This window comes from Ictalurus punctatus, chromosome 2 (assembly GCF_001660625.3).
Source record: "Ictalurus punctatus breed USDA103 chromosome 2, Coco_2.0, whole genome shotgun sequence".
Classification (NCBI taxonomy): Eukaryota; Metazoa; Chordata; class Actinopteri; order Siluriformes; family Ictaluridae; genus Ictalurus; species Ictalurus punctatus.
The window spans coordinates 12,629,976-12,655,867 of NC_030417.2; the positions used below are offsets into that span (position 1 = coordinate 12,629,976).

The window sequence follows — 25,892 nt, forward strand, 5'->3', positions numbered from 1 at the left end:
CACCTTACTTAATTCATAATTAATTGACCTCTTCGAGAAATACACAAATGTATGTATGGAAATGGATGTAAAGAAATGATGTAGAAAATGAAAAGGCAGGCAATGGGATAACAATTTAATGCATTTTACTACAGCTTCACAGTACTTTATTTCACTCTCATCTCATACACGGGCAGTAATGAATGAGACGTCAAGAAAAAGTCATCGAAATAGAAAATAATGAATAGGAGAAGGGACCTACTACAATCACTGTACTAAGTTACATATAAACTACTATATGCTGAAGTTAGCACTTTAACCCCATCTAGAACACTCCGTTTATACAGAAGATATGGGTGGTCTGATTTCAGCTATACCTAGTTGACAGAAAAAAGCCCCTCATCATCCTTCACTGTGGATAACAAAAGAGGGTCAATGCGAGACATGTTCACCTGCAGAATTCTGCTATGGATAAAATGCCACGATGAGTGCATTTTCAGTATTAAATCCTGACTGTGAGTACCGCCCTTTTTCCTGGTTAGGGTCATTGCGGATCTGTCGCCTTTCCAGGAAATGCTTGGCACAAGGCGGGAATACACCCATCCATCTAGACATTTTCCATACCGCTAATCCTACGAGCCTATCCTAGGCGTGGGACACCCTGGACAGGGTGCCAAGCCATCGTAGGGCCCAATCGCACACTATGGACAATTTGGAAATGCCAATCAGCCTACAACGTATGTCTTTGGTCTGGGAGAGGAAACATGAGAGAACATGCAAACACCGCCGCACCCAGAACAGATCCGAACCCCCCAATCCCAGAGGTGCGAGGCAACAGTGTTAATCACTAAGCCGCTGTGGGATACCAGTCCATCACAGAGCACCATGCATGCACACATTCACACCTAAGGGCAGTTTAGTTTAGCCAATCCATCTACCTGTCTGTATTTTGGAAGGAAACCAGAGAATTAGAAGAGTACTGGATAACCTGGAGGAAACCCACATGTGGGGGCATGGGGAGAACTTGCAGAATTCCACATAATAACCTGAACTCAGAGTCAATTTGGATCAGTGCCATAATTTTTTAAAAAGTCAGAACTCTGATGAAAATTTTGCCAGGACTGGAAACATTAACATCCCCTCCTCAAAACCATGAACTTCATTCTGGAGTTGGTTACTAGGTATAGCACCATTAAACGCTCATTTATTGCCTCAATTAGCTGTGACCAAACACTGCTGTTCAATTGAGACCGTAAAGTCACGATGGCAGGCATAGAGTTCCTGACAGGCCGAAAGTCAGGGCCCAAACAAGTTTGAGTCAGCAGAGGCATGGCTGCGGGACAGGGCAATAGTACGGGATGGTGGCTAATGGATGAGCAGGGGCTAGGAAGCACGCCTATGCCCAATACAACAAGACCCAGAGCAAGCATAAGTGGAGCCTAGCTCAGAAGAGGAAGACAAGATGGGAGAATGTGCTAAAACCGAAGATCACCTTGACAGACATGTGGCAGACAGACCCCAACGCACTGAGCTTTTGATCCGGGCTGTCTACGATGTCCGCCAAATCCATCAAATCTCCACGTTTGGGGCCAGAATGAGGCAAAAATCAAGCAAGCACAACAAAAAGTTGCTTCGTGGCAATATTTCATTGTTCAAAGTGCTATCTAAATACAATGGAATGGAATCTTGAAACCAGATTTTGTACAGCATATTTGGTCAAAGGCTAAAACAGCTTCCAGATAATGCAAATAATTGAAAATATAATAGTAATAATAATAGTATAAATAAAACTATAAATACTGTTATTTTAAGGTTGTGGAAAGTCACCAATGATTCTGCGGCTTGATACGGACATGGTGAGGATTTTCTTGCGTATGAATAGTAAGTAATAGTAATGCTAGCAATACTCCTCATCAATGTACACAAATGTAATAGCAAAAAGACGATACGAGTGAAAAAGCTTGTTCACGACCTCTGCTGGACTACTTCTGGGCATTCTACGCTATCGTGATGCTGTTTAAAAAGCAAAGTTCTCGGTTTCCAGGCTAGCAATCTGAATATCAGGATACATCACATAACCAAATATGGGCACATGCCTACGATGTTATTTATATAGGAAAATGAACAATTTTTTTTTCCAGCTTTAAAGAAATCAATATACTCTAAGCAAAACTGCAGTCAGTATGAGTCATTCTGTACTTTCTCTAAATAGCACAAACACAGTTTCACTAGTTAGATCGAACAGAGATGAGCATACGACATAATGACATTCATATATAATATGCCTCATCTCAAAGTCAATCAAAATCCATTCCATTAAACTCTTGTCACTTGCGGTCCAGTTTGCTGGCCATCAGTTGTTTAATATCGATCGGTCTGGCCGCAGCTTCCGCTTTGGCTTTTTCCTCCTGTTCCTGCTTCCACAGGACGATAGGGTCGATGCTGGGCTTACGGTTTCTAGCCTTTTGCTCCAGTTGAGCATCACTGCAGAGGGGAGAGAAAAACTACTAGTCTGGATCACAAACACCCAACAGTCACAAAAATACCGGTTGAGATGAACAATAATGATACATTTAGTGTACACTGAAGAGTTAGTGAACATAACCTCAGACTCAAGCGAATGAAACAACAATATCATCCACGGTTAAAATCACCGCACATCATGTGACTGATCACCACCAAATGGATAAGGATACTTATTTAACAGACTTTGCTTACAAGAAAATCTGAACAGGTGGAGAAAAAAATTGCCTCAATAAATCCTAGCATACGCGGCTGTGGTTCAGGTGGTAGAGCAGGTTGTCCACTAATCGTAGGGTTGGCGGTTCGATTCCCGGCCCACGTGACTCCACATACTGGAGTGTCCTTGGGCAAGACACTGAACCCCAAGTTGCTCCCGATGGCAAGGTAGCGCCTTGCATGGCAGCTCTGCTACCACTGGTGTGTGAATGGGTGAATGAGACACAGTGTAAAGCACTTTGTAGAACCGCTAAGGTTAGCAAAGCGCTATACAAGTGCAGACCATACATCAGTGGCGTTTTTTTTTCTCTTGTATGCCAAACAACACTAAGAAAACAGCGAGGCAAATGTCTGGTGTGATGGCTGCTCCATTTTTTCTTTTTTAATAACCCAAAACGTCACAATCCAAATGACTTGGATTCTCTTGGCTCACAAGACAAGGCAAAGTTCACCTAAAGAAATTCGGCATGAAGCCAAAAGTAACCACTAACAGAAACAAATCCAGTTTTCACGCCCCGTGTCCTTTCCCCTTCGGTTAACTGACTTTTCCTCCCAGTGAATTATATTCATTCATTCATTTTTGGCCTGACCGCTGCTTCAGCTGAGAAAACAGAAAAAGCGTAGTCTTCAAGTCTCTCATAAATGCGATGACTAAACCCTGGATGTCGCCACCTCTGACCCAAACAACTCCATTTCCTTTAAAGCACATCTATTATAGTTTTGAAACGTGCCTAATTTTGTTTTCAACGTCTCATACAATAGATTTGCATGCATCCGAGGTCAAAACACACTTTAATGTGCTCATAATTTAAACTGCAGCATTACCTCCCAACCCCCCCCCCACCACCACCAAGTAGAACACAAAGCAAACAGGTCTGTTACAAACGACTCGTTCAATGATTTCGTTCTAAAGGATTCACTCTAAACTCCTTTCAGAGAGCATACTCTGCTCTGATTGGTCAGATGTCCCAGTCTGTCGTGATTGGTCTAGCGCTGTCAGCGTGTGTTGAAAAGGAAACGCCCACTACCGTAACGAGTTTCAGTTCGGTCTGTCAGCGAGCAGCCGATGAAGACCAGAGGCGGGGCTTTTTGTTACAAACCTGTGTAGGTTAGTACAGGAAGTAAAATCTGGAATCACTAATGACTCGTTTCAGCTGTTCACAAACGGTTCCTTCTTTTAGGAGTCAGTAACGCCGTTTTGCAAAAAACAACTTTGCAGATGTTTTTACATTCACAAACATCTCTATAACACACTACATGAAAGGTAATATCTGAAAAACCATAATAGGTGCACTTTAACACAAACGTAAACTGGATGTGTCATAACACACTGGGGGCAGTGGTAGCTTAGCGGTTAAGGCTCTGGGTTACTGATGGGCCCTTGAGCAAGGCCCTTAACCCTCTCTCCTCCAGGGGGCGCCGTATCATGGCTGACCCTGCGCTCTGACCCCAGCTTCCTGACAGACTGGGATATGTGAAAAAAAACAATTTCACTGTGCTCTACTGTATATGTGACCAATAAAGACTCATTATCACTTACGTGAAGCTATGCGGCACGGGTGAGATCGCGTTTTTCTGCATGTCCTTGTAAACTGGTGACTTCAGATAGCGATAAAACGTGTCCTGCGGGTGACGTGCACAATTACAGAGCAATCGTTAAGCAATGATCATTTTTTCCCCATTTAGAATTTTTACTGCAAGCTGAACAATAGTAATCGTTTTGTTTTGTTTTTTTCCAACATGAGCTTAAAAGTTCTCCGTTCGTTTTACAGTTCTATTTGTACGTAGACACGATGTTCAGGTCACAGCTGAGAGGATCGAGCTAAAATAGAAGTGTGCATTAAAAAAACAAAAAAAACAAACAAAAAAAAAAGGATGGTTCGTTAGCGACATTGGTAGCATCTGATTCCAGATCTTTCTACTCAGGGAGGTTTATTCGGTGGTTCTCAAGATACGTTCCAAACCTTTTTCATCAGCATGAAGATGTGCGTTTGAGCTGCATCCAGGACGTAGCGGTGTGGATGTTCTAAACCCTTCACTGTCAGTCCCATCGTCCGACCGTCAATGTTAATCCAACGTGGAGCTCCTGGAGCTAAAAACGTCCTGCGCACACACACACACACACACACACACACACACACACACACACACACACACACACACACACACACACACACACACACACACACACACACACACACACACACACAAAGTTCAGAGTTTGTTAATGACATCTTGCTTGTTTTCCCATCAGGAACATACCTCATGGCTCTATTGGGATTTTGTTTCGTTTTGTTTTACAGGCACAGCAAATGGAAATGGACGTCCAGTAATGGACGCTTATGTCTGCCAATATGAAATACATACCATTATGCCCAAAAGTTTGCATACCCTTTGCAGAATCTGATAAATCTTAATACTGTTAACAAAATAAGAGGGATCATAATTTTTTTTTTTTTTTTTTTAAAATCCCATGTTTTTTATTTAGTTCTGTCCTGAATAAGCTATTTCACATAACAGATGTTTATATATTGTCCAAAAGACAAGATACTAGCTGAAGTAAAGAATGTGCAGGACCTGGAGGATTTTTCTGAAGAACAGTGGGCAGTTTAACTGCTCAGGACAAACAAGGGACTCAAGAAAACTATCACAAAACATAAACACAGTCACTGATCATCCAGGGAACGACACAGTATTAATAATCAAGCGTATGTAAACTTATGAACGGGGTAATTTTTTATAAATTCCTCTATTATCTTGTCTTGTGGACTATATGTAAACATCTGTTATGTGAAATAGCTCATTCAGGACACAATTAAATAAACAACAACATTGGATTCTTATGATTAATCTTATTTTGTTAACAGTATTAAGATTTAGCAGATTCTGCAAGGGGTGTGCAAAATTTTGGGCACAATTATATGTGCATAAATAAACAAATACATGTATGTATTTTCTCTGAAAAGTGACAAGAATATTCAAGAGCATGCTGAATAAATGCAAATGAATGATGTCTTGAAAAAAGTGCAATGGTTCAATATATACAATTTCACTGGATATTTATTTAATATGGATTATTATTAATAATAATTATTCCAAAAGTAAATGGATTATTGCTCATTGCCTCGTTGAGAAAAGGCCAAGTGAGGAAATTTCGCACATTTTACTAATAAAAGTCTCACTTAAAAGTGGTCTCAGCTTTCTCAGATATGGTCGCTGCTGCTCCCCACTTCATCTCCTCAGCAGCCTCCCAAAAAGCCAAATTCTCCCCTGCAAAGTATAAAATCAATAAATCAATGCGCGGTCATTTAAAGCATAGATCCATAGTCCAGAATCATCTGTCAGAGTCGCCATACACACCGCTGAATTCCTTCTTCAGGAAGAGTCTGAAGTCGGCGCGGCCGCGTGGATCTTTGAGTAACTCGTAAAAACCAAAGGACCAGCGCTCAACTCTCATCTTCGTAGGCGTTTCGACACTGCGCGAAAAAACCACGTGCAAAAACATCGTTACAGATAACCGTCATCATTGATCAGTTAGCAACACAACTGGCACTGCTACACCTTCTGAAATGACACCGGTTAAACGTCCATAACTCCGGCATTTTAACGAGACTGCATCTACGGCGTGATATGGACCAGATTTACAATCATGTCGTTATTGAAGGTGAAGGAGAATGCCCCCGAATGGAACAAGCTGATAAAAAGTTTAACACATGACATTAATTACAAATGATTTATGGTTGCAATTACAAATGACAAAAACTCTCATTTCAAAAATACAATGAAGCAAAAGTGAATCATCGTAGACTCCCAGGGAAAAAGTAAAGTCACTCGCGTCCAATAAATTGAAAGTGAAGGGACGTGGAGGAAAGTAGAATCAAAACCAAAAGATACAAACCATAATGAGGTCCAGTGAAAAGTATGTTATTGTGAAATAGCTAAATTGCTATTAAGCAGCTAAATTTGGTTGTTAGCAAGCAAGCTAACATTAACATAGTATATAACTATCGTATAGTATATACTAAGCACTGAGTGTTAGCTAGTATTGAAAACTAGCTATCTGATTAGAACATAAAGCGTTTTGACTCATCGTTTTAAATCTTAATTTCAAAATACAATATCATATGAATCATATAAAAATATGATATTCATATTCATTTGCCAGCTTCTAAGCTCCATAATGTGGCGCAATTGAAAAGGAAGACAGCCCCTTCCGAATGTATTGGAACGGCAAGACCAATTCCTTTGTTTTTGCTACACACTGAAGACATTTGGGTTTGAGATCAGCTTTCAGCTTTCATTTCCTGATATTTACATCTAGATGTGTTAAACAGCTTAGAGCATGGCTGCTTGTTAGAGTACACCAGTGGTGTATTTCTTTTTCAGGGCATTCCAAATGGATTTTGCCTCTTTTCTAAGCTTCCAAATGGCTTGCTTTTCTCCCATAGACAGCTCTCTGATCTTCATGCTGGTTTATCCTTTTAAACAACAAATGCAGCCTCCACAGGTGTAAACTAGAGCTCAAACCAAGAGTAGATGTTCAAAACTAGTATTGTATAATCAATCAATCAATCTAACAGGACACGCCTGGGCAACGAGAACCACCTGTCAGTCACGTGTTCCAATATTTCTGATCACTTGAAAAATGGGTGGGTTTAAATAAAAGGTGCCGTGTTCTAGATGGAAATATCAGGAAATATAAACTGAAATTCCGATCGATCTTGTCATATTTATCTTTTGACCTCAAACCAAAAGTCTTCGGTTTACAGCAAAAACAAAAAACTGGACTTGCCATTCCGCACTTCGAGGGGACTGTATTTACATATAGCCTTCTCCCTTTTCTCCCATTTTTAATACAACGCCACTGTCTGAGCGCACTGAATGTGTGTCAATACCCAAAACAGACCCAAGACGGACATCCTGGCGTAACTTGCCGCCAAGTTACACCAAACATCGGAGACGTGACGGTGAGGTGCTTTAAGGCAGTTTGTGTCCTGTGCTCATGAAGAATATGCAACTGCACGCCAGTCAATGTAAAATGGATGTAAAATGTGCATTTATGCTTTCATTGTGTTTTTCACATCAATCACCACTGTCACTTGTGAGTACTCGTGCCCAGTCCTAGTGTTTATTTCCAAGACTGGTCAAGTCAATTAACATAACATGCATTCACATTATTATTATTATTTATTATTAGTAGTATTAGTAGTAGTAGCAGTAGTAGTAGTATGAGTCAAAAACTCACTTTCTCATGTTCAGATCCCAGTATGTGACATCATCACTCTGCCACGGGTTGCTGGGAATACACGGGTTGAGAAACGGATCGTGGTCGTGATATGTTGTCATGTGTTTCACAAGGCTAAATGAGTGGGAAGACAAAAGTACACAAACATATTTGTGTAAAACAAAGCCCAACAGACAGACTGTGACGAGGAGGAGGGTGAAGCCAGGTTGAGATAAGGATGCACACCCAGCACTGGTTTGGCTAATCAGTGGGAGAGAGAGAGAGAGAGAGAGAGCGAGAGAGAGCGAGAGAGAGAAAAAGGAGTGGCTGGAAGACCCAGTGAGGGATAGACAGACGCCTGTGCACTTTATGTTTGTGGTTTATGTTATGTTTGAGTTATGGTAATTAGCTATTAAAATTCTGTTTATTTTCAGCCGGTTCCAGCCTTCTCCTTGCCCGTCTATGAAGTTTGTTACTCAGACATTTTACAAAGTCAAGTCCAAAAGTCTGCAATTATCAAACACGAATACATTTCACTCAATTAGCCTGATATTTCTCTGTTAGAAATAGAGGTCGACCAATAGTGGATTTTACAGATACTGATAACCAAGTTGGGCAGAACGATAACCGATTAATCAACCAAATAGTTGTTCAAATTGATCCTGAATGAAAACATAACACTCACAGAGCTTTATTACAAAAGTAAACAAACAGTACTGACTGTACCATGAAAATGTACTTTACGTTTTTAAATGAAATAAATATTTAAAATACACATTATATATATATATATATATATATATATATATGAACAAACATGTAAGTAACATGACTTTTTAAATGAATTGTGGTTGTACTTTAAATATAATTTTCTCATATGAAATATGAATTCGTAGGGGTGCCAATAATTGTGCCACACATATATTTAACAAAGTTTTTTGTGTGTGTGGATAAACCTGTGTTGTGTTTATAATTGTTTGATATTCATGAGAGCGGAGTATTTTTGTGAATTTGTTAAACAAACAAAAAAATCAAAAGGTTAAACAATAAAGACAATTTTTCACAGCCTTCTTTGCTCATATTTACCAAGGGTGCCAATATTAGTGGAGGGCACCGTAGTAACAACAAAAAAGGAGCATGCTACATACAGTATTACTAAATATTAATAACAACTATTCACACCTGACCTTCATACCCATATGTGGGTGGAAGCACACGATTGTCAAGAATGTCTTGTATGCTGTAGCATGAAGACTTCCCTTCACTAGACCTAGTTCCGGCATGACATTGCCCCTGTGCTCAAAGTGAGGCCCATAAAGACATGGTTTGCCAAGGCTGATGTGGAAGAACTCAATAAGCCTGCAGTAAGCCCTGACCGCAACCCCATTAAACACATTTGGATTGAATTTCAGAAACTGCTGATCTCATGGGAACAACACCTTGTTCATGAGAGAGATCAGATTAGATCAGAATGGTCAGACTGTTTGGAGCTGACAGGAAGCCTATAGTAACTCGAATAACTCTTTACAACCGTGGTGAGAAGAAAAGCATCTCACAACACATCAAACCTTGGGCTAACATCAGCTTCCACTCTTTGTCAGCCAAAACAGGAATCTGTGGCTACAGACAGTAGAAGAAGAAGATTGGTAACAGACCACCTGATGTTTTTTCAGATTTTTCCCACTATTTCCAGGATTTTGTGATTATGCGATTGCAGAAACAAACGCAAAAAATCAAGCAAACTCTGCAATATTTGCAGATTTGAGTCAAGACGCATCTTGTGATATCACCGCAACACACTTTCGGCCAAAGTCCTCACGTGCACCGGACATGAGTACAGCTAAAAGGTCTCATTTACCACCCGACATCACTGCGAAACAATTCTGTGCATTTGCAAGTTCGCCAATTCAAGTATTTTTCTGCAAAAAAGAAGAAGCACAAAAAATTCACAAATTTTTGAAGAAAAAACACACAGCAAATTCAAGCATTTTTGGCGGCAACAATCACACAAAAATCCTGTATGGACCCTGTGGATGATGGCGGAGTTATTCCAGAAGGGACTCCCATATTAAGGTGATCAATCAGAAGAACTGATTTGCAATGACGCTTCCCTCTAAGGCAAAAAAAAAAATCTATAAAAAAAACTGTGAAGTAAGCATCATGGAGAAAAAAAAAAAAACATGACTACAGCATTACAGAGCCACCGGTTTTTCCTTTAATTTGTCAGTCGCTGGAATAAATGACTTATTGGGGCATTCAGATTAATGGACAACCTCTTGTATTCTGATTTGGCTACTTAATTGGGAATGAATAAACATTGTTTGATTATCTCTATTGTACTTACGCTCCCAGGGACACTGAGGACTTGACCCTTGGTCTCATGATTACTTGCTGAATGTAGATGATCTAAAACGACAAGAGCGGTTAGAGCAGGCGAAAACAAGCTAAGCCTGTTCAAAACAAAGCACACTTAAACAGATTCCACCTACAATTCTTCTGTAGTAGTCAAAGGTTTTTTTCTATAAAAGAAAAAACAGATTTCAACGTTAGTATTTTTACAGCAGGCCACTAGTTTTTGTGGCGCAAACACAACAAACATACACTTTACTAACCCACAAAATACAAACCTAACACAATTACAGTCACCATTTAACACATGAGAGTTACAGCTAATCTGGACATCTCATTTAAACGATACTCAAAGCCACAAACTTAAACAGTAACAAGCATAAAGGAATGTGATCCCTCAAAAAAAATAAAAAAATAAATCATTAACGCATTAAAAACACATTTTTCAAATAGTACAATTTATAAAAGTCACATTTTTATAAAATGTGCCAAATGGTAGAAGTTTGAGATATTCTATATACAGTGCCCTTCACTAATATTGGCACCCTTGGTAAATATGAGCAAAGGAGGCTGTGACAAATTGTCTTTACTGTTTAACCTTTCAATCTTTTGTTTAAAAAATTCACAAAAATACTTTGCTAACACATTGGCCAAATTCTCTTAGTCATTCATAACGATGGGTAAGAGCAAGGAATATAGCTGTGATGTGCCGCAAAAGGTTGTTGAGCTTCACAAAATGGGAAGTGGCTATAAGAAAATAGCACAAACATTGAAAATGCCCATTTCCACCATCAGGACAATAATTAAGACGTTCTAGTCAACTGGAAATGTTATGAATCAACCTGGAATCGGACGTGTGTCTATATTGTCTCAACGCACTGTGAAGAGGATGCTTCGAGTGGCCAAAAAATCTCCAAGGATCACAGCTGGAGAATTACAGGTTAGTTGTGTCTTGGGGTCAGAAAGTCTCCAAAACTACAATCGGAAGTCACCTACATCAAAGTTGTTTGGAAGGATTTCAAGAAAAAAGCCTCTACTCTCGTCCAAAAACAAACTCAAGCGTCTTCAGTTTGCCAGACACGACCGGAACTTCAAATGGGATCGGGTTCTATGGTCAGATGAAACCAAAATAGAGCTTTTTGACAATAAACACCAGAGGTGGTTTTGGAGCACACAGAGAGGTAGACATATAGAAAAGTATCTCATGCCCACAATTAAATATGGTGGTGGCTCTTTAATGTTTTGGGGCTGTTTTTCTGCCAGAGGACCTGGACATTTTGTTAGGATACATGGCATCATGCACTCTATCAAATCTCAACAGATATTAAATGAAAACCTGACTGTCTCTGACGGAAAGATTAAAATGGGCTGTGGTTGGATCTTCCAGCAGGACAATGATCCAAATCACATATCAAAATCAAGATCCTGCTATGGCCATCCCATTCTCCTGACTTGAAACCCATATAAAACCTGTGGTGTGAACTGAAGAGGAGAATTCACCAGCATGAACCTTGAAATTTGAAGGATCTGGAGAGATTCTGTATGGAGGAACGGTCTCAGATCCCTTGCCATGTATTCTCCAAACTCATCAGGAATTATAGGAGACTCAAAGTGGTTATCTTGGCAATGGAAGGTAACACAAATTATTGACTAAAAGGGTGCCAATAATATATATATTTAACAAAGTTTTTTTTATAAACCTTTGTTGTCTTTGTAATTGTTTGAAATGCCTGAGAGCGGAGTATTTTTGTGAATTTTTTTAAGCAAAAGATCAAAAGATTAAACAATAAAGACAATTTTTCACAGCCTTCTTTGCTCATATTTACCGAGGGTGCCAATATTATTGGAGGGCACCGTGTGTGTGTGTGTGTGTGTGTGTGTGTGTGTATATATATATATATATATATATATATATATATATATATATATATATATATATATACACACACACACACACACACACACACACACACACACACACACACACACTAGTTAGTTAGTTCGTGTGTGTGTTTAAAAAGTCCCCTCTTAAAGTATTGGATTGTCAAGGCCAATTAATTTGTTTTTGCTAATCACTGAAATCAAAACATGAGACATATTAGATCAGAATTCAGCTTTCATTTCCTGATATTTTCCTCTAGATGTGTTAAACAACTTAGACCATGTGACTGACCGGTGTTTCTTGTTGTGCAGGTGTGCCCTCATAGACTGATTGTTTAAACAATTAATGGCTCTGAATGTTTACTTTGGGTTTGAGCCCTGGATGTCACCTGTGATGACTGCATTAGTTGTTACAAAAGGATAAACGAACCAGAGAGATATTGATGACAGAAACATTGTGAGAGCTTTGAAAAAATAAACCCCAAAACCAACATTAAATGATATCACTAGCAACCTCCACAGGGCAGGGGTGACGGTGTCACAATCCACTGTTCGAAGAAGACTTTGAGAGCAGAAATATAAAGGCCAAACCACAAGATACAAACCACTCATCAGCAGCTTGAATCTGGAAGGCCAGATTGGAATTCGCAACGAAATACAGAGACGAGCCACAAAAGTTCAGGAACAGGGATTAACCTCTACCAAAGCGATGGAAAGGCCAAAGTGTGGAGAAAGAATGGATCTGCTCATGATCCAAAACATTCAAGCTCATTATTCAAGCATGGTGGAGGTGGTGTCATGGCTTGGACCTGCGTGGCTGCGTCTGGAACGGGCTCACTAGTCTTTATTGATGATGTAACTCATGATGGTAGCAGCAGAATGAATTCAGACATTTACAGGAACATTCTGTCTACCAATTTACCAAGTGTATCTAATCTAATCTAATTGGGAGGAACGTCGTCATGCAGTAAGACAATGACCCAAAACACACTGCAAACACAACAAAGGACTTCATCAGAGGGAAAAGTAGAAGGTTTTAGTCTGACCAAGACAATCACCAGACTTTAACCCAAATGAGCAGCATTTCACCTCCTGAAGAGGAGACTGAAGGGAGAAACTCCCCAAAACAAACAACAACTGAAAGATTCTGGAAAAGCATCACAAAAGAAGTAAGCAACAATTTGGTGATGTCAGTGAGTTGCAGATTGATGCAGTTGTTGCAAACAAGGGATATGCAACCAAACATTAAGTGTTACTTACTTTCATTTACTTTACTACTATCTACTATCTGTTTCAATACTTTTGCTCGCCTGAAAATTGGCTGGTCTGACATTAAAAGGTGGCATGTTCAACACATGTTTAACACGTCTAGATGTAAATACCAGGAAATGAAAGCTGAAATTCTGATCCATCATCTCATTCATCTTTTGATCTCAAACCCAAACGTCTTCAGGGTATAGCAAAAACAAAAGAATTGGCCTTCCTGTTTCAGTACTTTTGGAGGGGACATATTATGATTAATATGTTAACAGCAAAGTGTTGCGTATAATATATGGGCAGTGTATGAGAAACTCGTGGTTTGTGAGAAGGGAGTATATGCTTAGTTTCTATTCTTGGGTTGGTAACCAGACTCGTTCTTGAAAACCCATGCAGACTAAAGAGAAACACAAACTGCCTGGAAAGAACAGAGAAAATGAAAAAGAGTTTATTGGAACCAGTCAACACCCAGGAACATAGTAAACATTCAAATATCACAAGTGAGGTAGGAACGTAAACACGCATAATAAATGGAAAACACAAACGGTCATCTGGACCACGAGTTTTGTCAGTATTAGCGCCGAGAAGACTCTAGTAAACTATTTAATCCGCTCAAAGTCAGATTATTGTAAAAGGGGCGATGGCTGAGGTTATTTTGAGCCAGTGGCATTAAGGGCAGGGAAGTCGTGTCAGTTTGTAGAGCTTAGCTTTAAGGTTGGGCAAACTTAAATGTAGTGGTCGCTGTTAGGTCATTTTTAGTTTTTATATGATGACACCTATACCAGTACATTTAATGATTCAATACAGACTCAATACTTATTATTTACTTTTAAATGAATGAATATTCGGAAAATTTATGAAGACTTTCAGTCATCAGATAGGCAGCGATGAGTTATAGTTAATATTGGATTCTTTATTTTTCTACTCATAAGACTTGTATGAAATAATCACGGCACACAATGTAGTGAATGGATGGGGGTATTCTTTGGAAGATCAGAGGCCAGAAATCCTCTTAAGCACGTTGGCAGAAAATCATCCTTGGCCATTGCAATACTAAGGTCAAAGAAACACAGATAAGCTGATCTAATGATTAGCCCTCTTAGCATTAAGGTCTACACTCAGATGCCATTATAAGAACTGCTATCTTGTAGCTACGCTCACTGACCAAATAAATCAACAGCTGTCCTGTCCGGATGAAGCATCTAACACACTTCAATAGAGCTGATAAAGTATTGGAATAGCTCTTATTAAGGCGACAAGAGTTTATCTGAGGGAATCAGAGGCAGGAAGTAGATGAGGGAGCATTAAAACAGTAGGGGATTGTTAACCTGCTGGCGCATCCTCACCTTTCACCTCTTCTGTGTTAGGATCGATGAGCCGATCCATGCCGTAGTCCATGGCGCTGTGAGTTTGAGGCTATGAAGACAGAGAGATCCACAGAATATTAACCCCTACATAAAACTTCAACATGCAGATTAGATTACATACAATATATTACGTATATAATGTAATACATACACTGCCTTACATAAGTATTCACTTCGCACATTTTACAGTGTTGGAAGTGAAATGGACGTAACTGGGATGATAGGTTGTGAAGCTACACAAAATAGCTCATAATATTTTAGTTGGGGAAGAAAAAAAATAAATCAATACAGCTTGCACAATCATTCACAAATAGAAAACATAAAAGTTGTGATGACATGTACGTATTCACTCTCATTGGTGTGAAACCCCTAAATTCATTCTAGATTGGAACTATTTGCCATCAGTAGTCACATAATTAGTTGAATAGAGTCTGCGTGTGTAATTAAAGTGTCACATGATCGCAATATAAATACACCTGTTCCTGGAAGGCCCCAGAGTTTGTTAGAGAATGCACCTAAACAAACAGCCTCATGAAAAGCAATGAGCTACTCAAGCAAATCCGGGACAAAGTACAAGAACCCAAAAATAAATATAATACATTTGGTAACAGAAGGGAAAAAATTTAATAAAATCATAGATCAATTTTGTATATAATTCACAGACCCTACTTTGAGAACTATGGGTTTATACTATATAATTATTTTTGCCCATTCTTTTAAAGGGTGACTAAAATTATATACAGTAGATAACCACAAGTGACCAAAAACAGATACACACACACACAAAAAAAGTACTCACTGGAGGCCTGTGAACTATCCAGTAGGCCCTTTCCTGACAATCAAACACAACCCGGTCTGATTTGTTCCTCTCCTTTCCCGTTCTGCAGAATGTAAACAGACTTGTAAGCAAACCATTACTGGGAAGCTAAACTTTCTTGCTGCTTTCTAATGAGGTTTAGGTTGGTCTTGCAGCAAGTAAGTAAAGTACAACCCCAAGTCCAAAACAGTTGGAACGCTGTGTAAAACATTTAAAAAAAAAAAAAAAACAACAAAAAAAAAACAGAATGCAATGATTTGCAACTCTCATAAACCCATATGTTATTCACAATAGAACATAGAAAACATATCAAATGTTTAAACTTAGGAAATGTACCATTTTAAGGAAAAAATAAAGGTAAATTTCAATTTGAATGCCGCAACACGTCTCAAAAACGTTGGGACGGGGGGAAAAAATGCTGGAAAAGTGAGTGTTACTAAAAAGAAGCAGCTGGAAGTTAATTGGCAACAGGTCAGTAACATGATTGGGTATAAAAAGAGTATCTTAGAGAGGCAGAGTCTTTCAGAAGTAAAGATGGGATGGAATCTAGATGGAAGCATATGTTGCTCTAAAACCTGTATATACCTTTCAGCAGTGATGACTTTCCAGATGTGCGAGCTGCCCATTCCATAGGCACTGATGAATTCCATAGGCACCATAGGTACTGCAGGCTTTTGAACTGAGTGCTGATAAAAAGCTGGATGGTCCCTCTCCTCTTTAGTCCTCTTTAGTGTAGAGGACATGGTGCCCAGGGTTTCCAAAAAGAATTTCAAATTTCAATTCGTCAGACCACAGAACAGTTTCCCACTTTGCTTCAGTCCATTTTAAATGATCTTTGGCCCAGAGAAGACGGCGGCGTTTCTGGATCATGTTCACATATGGCTTCTTCTTTGCATGATGGAGCTTTAACCAGCATTTGTGGATGGCACGTTGAACTGTGTTCACAGACAATGAGCTCTGGAGGTGTTTCTGAGCACATGCAGTGATTTCCATTATAGAATCATGCCTGCTTTTAATGCAGTGCCGCCTGAGGGCCCGAAAGATCATGGGCATGCAATACTGATTTTCACCCTTGTCTCTTGCACATTGAGATTTCTCCAGATTCTCTGAATCTTTTGATGATATTATGTACGGTGATGAGATATTCATAGTCTTTGCAATTTTACATTGAGGAACATTAGTCTGAAATTGTTTCACAAATTGTAGATGCAGTTTTTCGCAGATTTGTGAACATCTGCCCATCTTTACTTCTGAAAGACTCTGCCTCTCTAAGATACTCTTTGTATACCCAATCATGTTACTGACCTGTTGCCAATTAACCTCCAGCTGTTTCTTTTAAGTAACACTTACTTTTCCAGCCTTTTGTTGCCCCGTCCCAACTTTGAGATGTGTTGCGGCCATCAAATTAAAAATTACCTTACTTTATTCTTAAAATGGTACATTTACTCAATTTAAACATTTGATATGTTTTCTATGTTCTATTGTGAATAACATATGGCTTTATGAGATTTGCAAATCATTGCCTGCTGTTTTTATTTACATTTTGACACAGCGTCCCAACTTTTTTGGAATTGGGGTTGTACAATGTCTGTATAATTTGTGCATTTTACTTGACATGAATTTCATTCCCTTTTTATATAATTTAGAGCTAATTTAGAGCAAATGCAAAAGCAAATTACAAAACTCATGCTGGTCATCTGACCCCCACAGATTTGACCAAAGTTGTGTGTGTATATATATATATATATATATATATATATATATATATATATATTAGTGCAGTGGTTTTCAAAGTGGGGGCGCCCGGGAGCCCTTAACAATTTGGTCGGAGCCACCAACCCCATCCCTCCTACTAGTATGTTTTCTCTTTCTCACTCTCAGACAACCCCCCCCAACACACACACACACACACACACACACACACACACACACAATTCCTAATGTAATGTAAAGATGTAAGGTATAATTATTAATTTAAAAAAAAAGGGGATATATTCAAAAGTCTGTATTTTTAATGTGTTTTAAAGTCATCTTGCAAAAGGGGGGCCTCGGTCAAATGTTAATGACATTTGGGGGGGCCTTGCCCTGGAAAAGTTTGGGAACCCCTGTATTAGTGCATTAAAGGTCTCTGAGTCTGAGCGACCTTTAAATTTAGTGAGCACAATTTTATCTAACTTTGTGAATGAATGCTAACCTAGTGAATAAAAGCAAACTAGCAAGCAACAGCCAACCAAGTAAGTAAACCAATTAGCAAAATGTTATCTATCTAGTGAGCATGTAGGATTGAACACTTCAGATTGGTATTAATTACATTCTCTGGGACTTTAACCTTTTATGATCGTGAGACTGAAGACTGACCTGTATTGCTCTTTGGCTTGCATCACAATAAAATCCCATTTGTAGTTGAGCCATTTCTGAAGGTTGTTGTAGTTCTCCTGTTCAGTGCATTGACAAACTGCTGTTATTGCTTTTCCTCACAAAACAGGATATTGCATGACACTGTAGATGCTTTGTGTAGAGAAAGCAGAACCTGTTCATAGTTATCAAGTGTCCCCTTCTTTCGAATGTTTCTCTTTGCCAGATAAATTGCTTTAGTGCAAACAAACACAGAGGGTTAAACACTGTACAAACTCATTTTCAGTTCATTTCTATCATTCTATCGACCATCTACCATCTACTCATCTACACTCTGTGAACAGTTGGGTCCAGTCAACTGCCTGGTTGCTAGACCACTAGTCTTCTTGCAGGGACTTCTATACAGTCTACATCTACACTAAAAAGGGCGTACATGGCAGCCATTCCAATGTCACAGCACCAGGGATGGTGTCTTGCTGGGGTCTTATAAACTTAGCACACCAGGGTCTACACAATTGTTTGGCACAGGAATACCATTTGTACATTCATACTTCATTTAAAACTGGAAATACTGTATATTATAAGAAATTCTATCAATACCGTAACACAATAAGTTAAAAGTACCATAATCAGTGTCTTCTGCCTTCCATTTCTGCACAGGCCAGAAGTACGGTGTCTATTAAAGAATGTAAACATTTATAACGATAAATTGGTTTACAGCAGAGTTCAGTGCCAGACAGAGAGAAACTAGCTGTCTGTTGAAATCCATATTAAAAGATTCCCTGTAAAACTATAGCATACAAATAAAGAACATATCATAAGCCTGTAAGTTAAGCTACCATACGTATCAAACCAGTCTGGGTAAGTGTAGTGTAGAACTATTAGCTGAATGGTAATACAAAATTTTTAATCCCATAGACATGCTAGCAAAAACATGGACAAACAAATAAGGAGGTTTCATTATTAGTATTACACAAGTATTACACAATGTTGTTTCTTGGTCAAACTGGACTTTCAGACAGATATTTTTCCAGGCCTGAAAGAGATAAACCACACTACACCACACCACACCACAGGTGCTAAAGTTCTGTAGTTATGGCTGTAGAAACATTAAGGGAATTAAAAACATCAGCTATATTAATGAGACTTGGATAGCTTTCCACTAAGTGGATGGAGTTTTTTGGATGGAGAATTTGCATCATTCTTATTATCTAAAAGATGCATAAAAAAAAACAGCTTTTACCTGAAAGCGATAGAGACTGCCATCTGGCTTCAGGATGAGTCTTTTGTGGTCTTGCAGTGGGTAGATGAAGCCAAAAGCAACTAACATGGTACCAATTGTCCGAGCCTCTAACAAACAGTTATAAACCACAAATGTTATGAATATACAGATGGAACCATAATAGGTCAATACTCAATGGATAACCAATTACCTTGATTATCTATCTTCATATGACTGGCAATCCACTCAAGAATGTCCCCTCCTGTGCCACAGATACATATGCAAAAACATAGTGCATATAAGACATACTGTATATAAGAAATACCATTTATAAATGTTATTGTAATATTATTTGATTATAATGAGAGAATAGAGACAGAGGATGGTTCAGTAATTAACTAATAACCAATTAATAATAATTAGCTAGGCATTAACACCTAAAAGCCATAACATTAAAAACTCTGACAGGTGAATAACACTGATTATTTCGTTACAGTGGCACCTGTCAAGAGGTCGGATATATTAGGCAGCAAGTGAACAGTCAGCTCTCGAAGTTGATGTGTTGGAAGCAGGAAAAATGGGCAAGCGTAAGGACTTTGACAAGGGCCAAAATTGTGATGGCTAGACGACTGGGTCAGAGCATCTCCAAAACGGCAGGTCTTTTGGAGTGTTTCTATTATGCATTGGTTGGTACCTACCAAAAAAGTGCTCCAAGGAAGGACGACCGGTTAATGCTAGCTATGCTGGCTATGATAGAAAGGTGTCAGAACACACTGTGCATTGCAGCTTGCTGTGTACGGGGCTGCAGAGCTGCAGAACGGTCAGAGTACCCATGCTGACCTCTGTCCACCATGTGAGCATCAGATCTGGACCATGGAGCAATGGAAGAATGTGGCCTGGTCTGATGAATCACGTTTTCTTTTACATCATATGGATGTCTGGGTGTGTGAGTTGCTTTCCTGGGGAAGAGATGGCACCAGGATGCACTATGGGAAGAAGGCAAGTCAGCAGAGGCAGTGTGACGCTCTGGGCAATGTTCTGCTGGGAAACCTTGGGTCCTGGCGTTCATGTGGATGTTAGTTTGACACGGAGCACCTACCTAAACATTGTTGCAGACCAAGTACACTCCTTCATGGTAACAGTATTCCGTAATAGCAGTGGCCTCTTTCAGCAGGATAATGCGCATGGCCACACTGCAAAAATTGTTCAGGAATTCTTTGAGGAACATGACAAAGAGTTCAAGGTGTTGACCTGGACTCCAAATTCCCCAGATCTCAATCCGATCGAGCATCTGTGTGGGACGTGCTGGACAAACAAGTCCGATCCATGGATGCCCCACCTCGTAACATACAGGTCTTAAAGGAAATGTAATTAAAGGTCTTGTGGAGTCCATGCCTCGACAGGTCAGAGCTGTTTCGGTGGCACTAGGGGACCTACACAGTATTAGGCAGGTGGTTTAAATGTTGTGGCTGATCGGTGTACATAACACATTTAACTGTCACTAAAATTAAAGTGCAGAAACAAATGATAAATAATAGTAGCGTAGGGGGTTTTTCAGCTAACACTGCAACCTGGATCACAGCAATACATTTTAGACTATATAATACAGATATATACAACATGCCTCAAAGAACGAATACATGGTAGAAATATTAATTAATAATATGAAAGCAAGACATGTGTTGGAGGTTTAGTCATGGAGATTATCTGTAGTCTTAATGTGGATTAAAGGACGACTTTACAGCACAAATCAGCAGACACACCTCATCTGTTGCTATACTTAACCAAGCCTGATTAACAGAGTCTTTTATAAACTTCACTTGCAAGTGCCAGTGATTAACAGAGTGTATGCTTTTCCTCCTACCCAGAGAGCACGGCCAATGTTGCTCCTTTGTTTATAGGGACGGGACATGGCATTGTCAAGATTCAAACTCAAAATCTCCTGATTATACGGTGAATGGTTTGGGGAACCATAAAGTATTTATTACTTTTAGCAGTAACCTAGAACTAGTTTGTAAGTCGTTCATAATGTCGAGGCCGGTTAAACTCAAGAACTAACCATTTTCCACTAAATGGAAATGACATTAAAAAAAAGTGTGTGCGATGTAAACGACAGCGGCGACTGCTTTCAGTGTCACCGGATGTTAGCTCAATAACTTAACAAACAGTCTTTGCTACGCTATGAGTCAGTTGGTTTTGAGATGGATTTTTTTCTCCAGTTCGGTGCATTATCTGCCAACATCTATTTTATTCTGTTGTGCACATGGTGCATGATGTGACGGATTAGTGCACAAAATATCCTTCACACCACACTTCATTTGTTCGGCAAATATAGTCCATCATCTGGCTCTTTTTATTCCTGCATGAGAACCAAGATTTCTTCTGGTATTGATCCAATTGAGAATTTAATCTAGATAAAATCATGCGTTGGAGGCCTGTTTGATTTCTGCTTGCGCTCTTGCAAATGCAGCTTTGCCTCTGCTCTGTGATCTGGTACTCTGTGATCAGAGTACCAGATTAACCTTGCTCAATACAGTCAGACAGAAAGTTTATTTATTAGTCATATGTCCAAAAATAGTGTGGAACCCTGCATGTTGACTGAATTTGACTGAAAAAAATGCAGTCACTGCATGAAAAAGTAACCCCGATAATTTGAATGAAAACGTTAATTTTGTGGAAATATAATTGGAGTCAACAATGCAAACAAAGAGGAAATTAGAAATAAACATTTTAAGTGGTACTGTCAGTTCCAGGAGTCCAACTGACCGCTGAGTAAGAGAGATGTGAGTATGGGGACAAGAGACAGTCACGTCAATGTATTAATAATACAGAGATTTGTACTATTTCTTTTCAGCTCACCTGCAGTGACATGTGGAATGGAAGTGGTGTTCAGTTTCTGCTCAGATGATTTTACCCCGGATTTTGTGTCCTGCATTGCCAGCACCAAGGCCTCGAGCTGAGAGAGGGTTAACATTAGCAGAGGGTTTGCACACACTAACTAACACATCTATAAACGCATACAGACTGCATCATAGGGTGTTTGTGAATTGATCAAAGGAACCATGCAGATCTCAAAAGTGTATATTAAGACATCACTCACTTGTCTTCCATGATATTAAAGATATAGTGGGGGGAATAAGTATTGAACGCGGCAACATTTTTTTTCAGTAAATATATTTCCAGTGAGGTTATTCACATGAAATTTTCACCAGACATCAGTATTAACTCAAGAAATCCGGAAATATAAAGAACTCACAACATTAAAGTCCATAAATAAAGTTATGTGTAATAAAGTGGAATGACACGGGAAAAAAGTATTGAACACGCTAAGAAGAAGCAGTTCTCCAAGGCAAGGTAAGGCAAGGAACCAGCTGAAATCCGTAAGTAATTATACCCCCTATCTGTGCAAATTAATATCAGCTGGGTTAGTAAATTGATGGTCTATAAAAAGGCTTTTTGTTACCAAGATGTCACACAAGAAACATCTCATGATGGGTAAAAGAAAAGAACTCTCCCAAGACCTTCAGAACCTTATTGTTGTAAAACATATTGATGGAATCGGATACAGACGTATTTCAAAACTTCTGAATCCTCCAGTAAGCACCATTGGGGCCATTATCCACAAGTGGAAGCAACATCACTCTGTCATTATCCGGACACGCACAGGAGTTCCTTGCAAGATTTCTGACCAGGGAGTCAGAAGAACAGTCAGAAGAGTAGCCCAAGAGCCAAGGACCACTCGGAAAGAACTCCAGAAACACTTGGAGGCAGCGGGTATCATCGTCACAGAGAAAACAATGCACTCCATTGCCTTGGACTCTATGCACACTCACCCCACAAGACTCCATTACTAAAGAAAAGGCATGTCGAAGCTCGTTTAAAGTTTGCTACAACTCATTTGGACAAGCCTATGAAATACTAGGAGAGTGTAGTCTTGTCAGACGAGAGCAAAATTGAACTTTTTGGCTGTCATACTACACACCATGTTTGGAGAAGAAATGGCACTGCACATCACCCTAAAATCACTATACCAACAGAGAAGTTTGGAGGTGGAAGCATCATGGTGTGGGGCTGTTTTTCATCACATGGTACTGGTAGACTTCATATAATTGAAGGAACAATGAATGGAGCCCTTTACCAGGAGATTCTTAAGAAGAATCTGCTGCCATCCACCAGGATGATGAAGAAGAGACGTGGGTGGACCTTCCAGTAGGACAACAATACAAAGCATACAGCAAAGGAAACTCTCAATTGGTTTCAGAGAAAAAAAAAAATCAAGGCGTTAGAATGGCCCAGTCAATCACCTGAGTTGAATCCAATTGAACAAGATTTAAAGACAATATGTTTAGAAGAATGGGCCAAAATCACACCTGAATACTGCGGCTGATGCATTTCTTCATATAGGAAGTGTCTTGAAGCTGTCATTACAAACAAAGGCTTCTCCACTAAGTATTAAATAAATTTCAGTTAGCGTGTTCAATACTTTTTTCCTGTGTCATTCCACTTTATTACACATTACTTAATTTATGGACTTTAATGTTTGGATTTCTTTATATGTGTGGATTTCTTGAGTTAATACCAAACTCTGCTGAAGATTTCATGTGAATAACCTCATTGGAAATATATTTACTGAAAAAAATGTTCAATATTTATTTCCCCCACTGTATATTGATCTAAAGCCATAAATGCGGTTTCTAAGGAAATACAGAGTTTGATTTCCAAAATGGTGGCTGGGGGTGTGTGATTTTCCTTGTTTGTAATTATACATAATGTTGAATTTACATTTACATTTACATTTATTCACTTAGCAGACACTTTTATCCAAAGCGACTTACAAATGAGAAAGATACAAGCAAAGCGATATCAAGCAGAGAACAATACAAGAAGTGCTACCATACGAGATCTATTAATTGAATTCCAGAAGAACCAAAGTGCAGAGTAGAGGTGTAAGTGCATTTATTTATTTATTTATTTATTTATTTATTTATTTATTTATTTATGAGTTTGTTAGGTGTTCATGGAAGAGGTGGGTCTTTAGTTGTTTTTTGGAAGATGGTGAGAGATTCTGCGGTCCGGATTGAGATTGGAAGTGCATTCCACCACTGAGGAACAGTTAGTGTGAAGGTTTTGGAAAGGGACCTAGCGCCACGCTGAGTTGGAACTGCTAAACGTCGGTCGCTAATCGATCGCAGATTGCGAGAGGGAACGTAGGCCTTCAGAAGAGAGTTGAGGTAGGAGGGTGCTGTTCCTGACAAGGTCTTGTAGGTGAGCATCAAGGCCTTGAACTTGATGCGGCAGCTACAGTAAGCCAGTGGAGGGAGATGAAGAGGGGTGTGACATGGGTTCTCTTGGACTGGTTGGAGATGAAGCGCGCTGCAGCATTCTGAATCATCTCAAGGGGTTTGATGGAGCTGGCTGGGAGGCCTGAAAGCAGTGAGTTGCAGTAGTCCAGTTTAGAGATAACAAGAGCCTGGACTAGAATTGGACTAGAATTGTAGCAAACATGCAGGAGTTAGTTCTGATCTACTAATTTGATTGGTCGAGCGGCAATCCAAGAGTGCTTATATTTAGTATAACTGGGACGTTTCACTGTTTGTATCACTCCCCTTGTCTGTGTTCGCCACGTAAAATCCCACTTCCTAGTTTAAATCGATTAATACAGTATGGTTAGCAACATCATCAGTAGACATGGCAAACAATACAGTTTCATTATTACTTTATGTAACTTTTGACTTAAAATATGATCACAGCTGTGATTAGCTACCGCACTTGCCCCGCATCTTCGTACCTAGGTGGAATCACAGCCATGCCGAAATTCAGTATCAGTATTCTTGTGAGTGTGATACTGGTTAATTATTAGATACATATGAATTTAGCTACAAATACTGTCCCCATTATCAGGTACACTCTTGCAAATATGGTTCTTCATTAGGTTTCTTTGCATAGTTCAGGGTTTTGATAGCTCCCTTGAAGGTTTCTAGGGTGGAACACCTTCTGATGACTGGGGAACAGTGTTGGTGGGTTAATACATAGAACCTTTAAGGGGTCCCCTAGAGGGACAACCAGTGAAACCTTAAGGTAATTGCTTCACTCCAGCTCATTCCTTCCACCTTTTAAAAGTAGTCAATAAAAGTTAAATAAATCGACTTCATGGTTACAACTTACTTTTTCATTATAATTAATGCATAACTACTTTATATTCAAGTGAAACTTTTTCCCCTTGTGAAATATCGTCTTATCTTTGGGTAATCTGAAAGATAATCCATTGTTTTTGCCAATTTTGTAGAGAGCTAGGAGGTTTGGGAAACATGCATTATCCAAAAAGACATGTCTAATCTGGGGTTCCCAAGTGGCGAAACAGAAAAGCATTTGCCCTATTGTCTGGACATGGACATGGACAGACAGAGTTACGGCGATGCCAGAGCCAGCCATGGCCAGGAGTTCAAGACAGCAAAATTGGCCATGCTGTCTGGGTTGGAGGGATGGCAAACCCCCTCACTCCGATCAATCACAGGGACACTAGTCAATCATGGGTGTCTGTGAGCTCATGCACACAGAAAGAGGCAGAAAGCGTTTTCCTTCAAGTGTTTTATGACATCCCAGGATTAGTGGCAGTTCGAAAAGATGTGGTTGGCTGGGTTCACGTGAGTAGTAGCTGGTGTATGATAGAGGAGAGCTGATTGGTGGGCCAAGACTAAATAA

The 25,892-nt window shown here is 39.4% G+C and overlaps 1 protein-coding gene across 1 annotated transcript in view; it reads right to left on the reverse strand.

The window, feature by feature from the left end:
- Positions 1–795: 795 nt before the first annotated feature.
- The window catches only part of rgs9a (regulator of G protein signaling 9a), a 31,079-nt gene continuing 5,982 nt past the window's right edge, over positions 796–25,892 (reverse strand). The window contains exons 3-18 of the mRNA XM_017492193.3: positions 22,050–22,146; positions 19,402–19,452; positions 19,212–19,318; positions 18,593–18,644; positions 18,144–18,202; positions 17,972–18,048; positions 15,596–15,677; positions 14,783–14,845; positions 10,432–10,461; positions 10,287–10,348; positions 7,964–8,077; positions 6,079–6,194; positions 5,901–5,988; positions 4,683–4,821; positions 4,259–4,341; positions 796–2,463 (exon numbers count right to left, since the gene is read on the reverse strand). Of these exons, the coding sequence (XP_017347682.1) occupies positions 2,307–2,463; positions 4,259–4,341; positions 4,683–4,821; positions 5,901–5,988; positions 6,079–6,194; positions 7,964–8,077; positions 10,287–10,348; positions 10,432–10,461; positions 14,783–14,845; positions 15,596–15,677; positions 17,972–18,048; positions 18,144–18,202; positions 18,593–18,644; positions 19,212–19,318; positions 19,402–19,452; positions 22,050–22,146 (1,377 nt within the window). The 3' untranslated portion in view covers positions 796–2,306. The remainder of the gene's footprint in view (positions 2,464–4,258; positions 4,342–4,682; positions 4,822–5,900; positions 5,989–6,078; positions 6,195–7,963; positions 8,078–10,286; positions 10,349–10,431; positions 10,462–14,782; positions 14,846–15,595; positions 15,678–17,971; positions 18,049–18,143; positions 18,203–18,592; positions 18,645–19,211; positions 19,319–19,401; positions 19,453–22,049; positions 22,147–25,892) is intronic.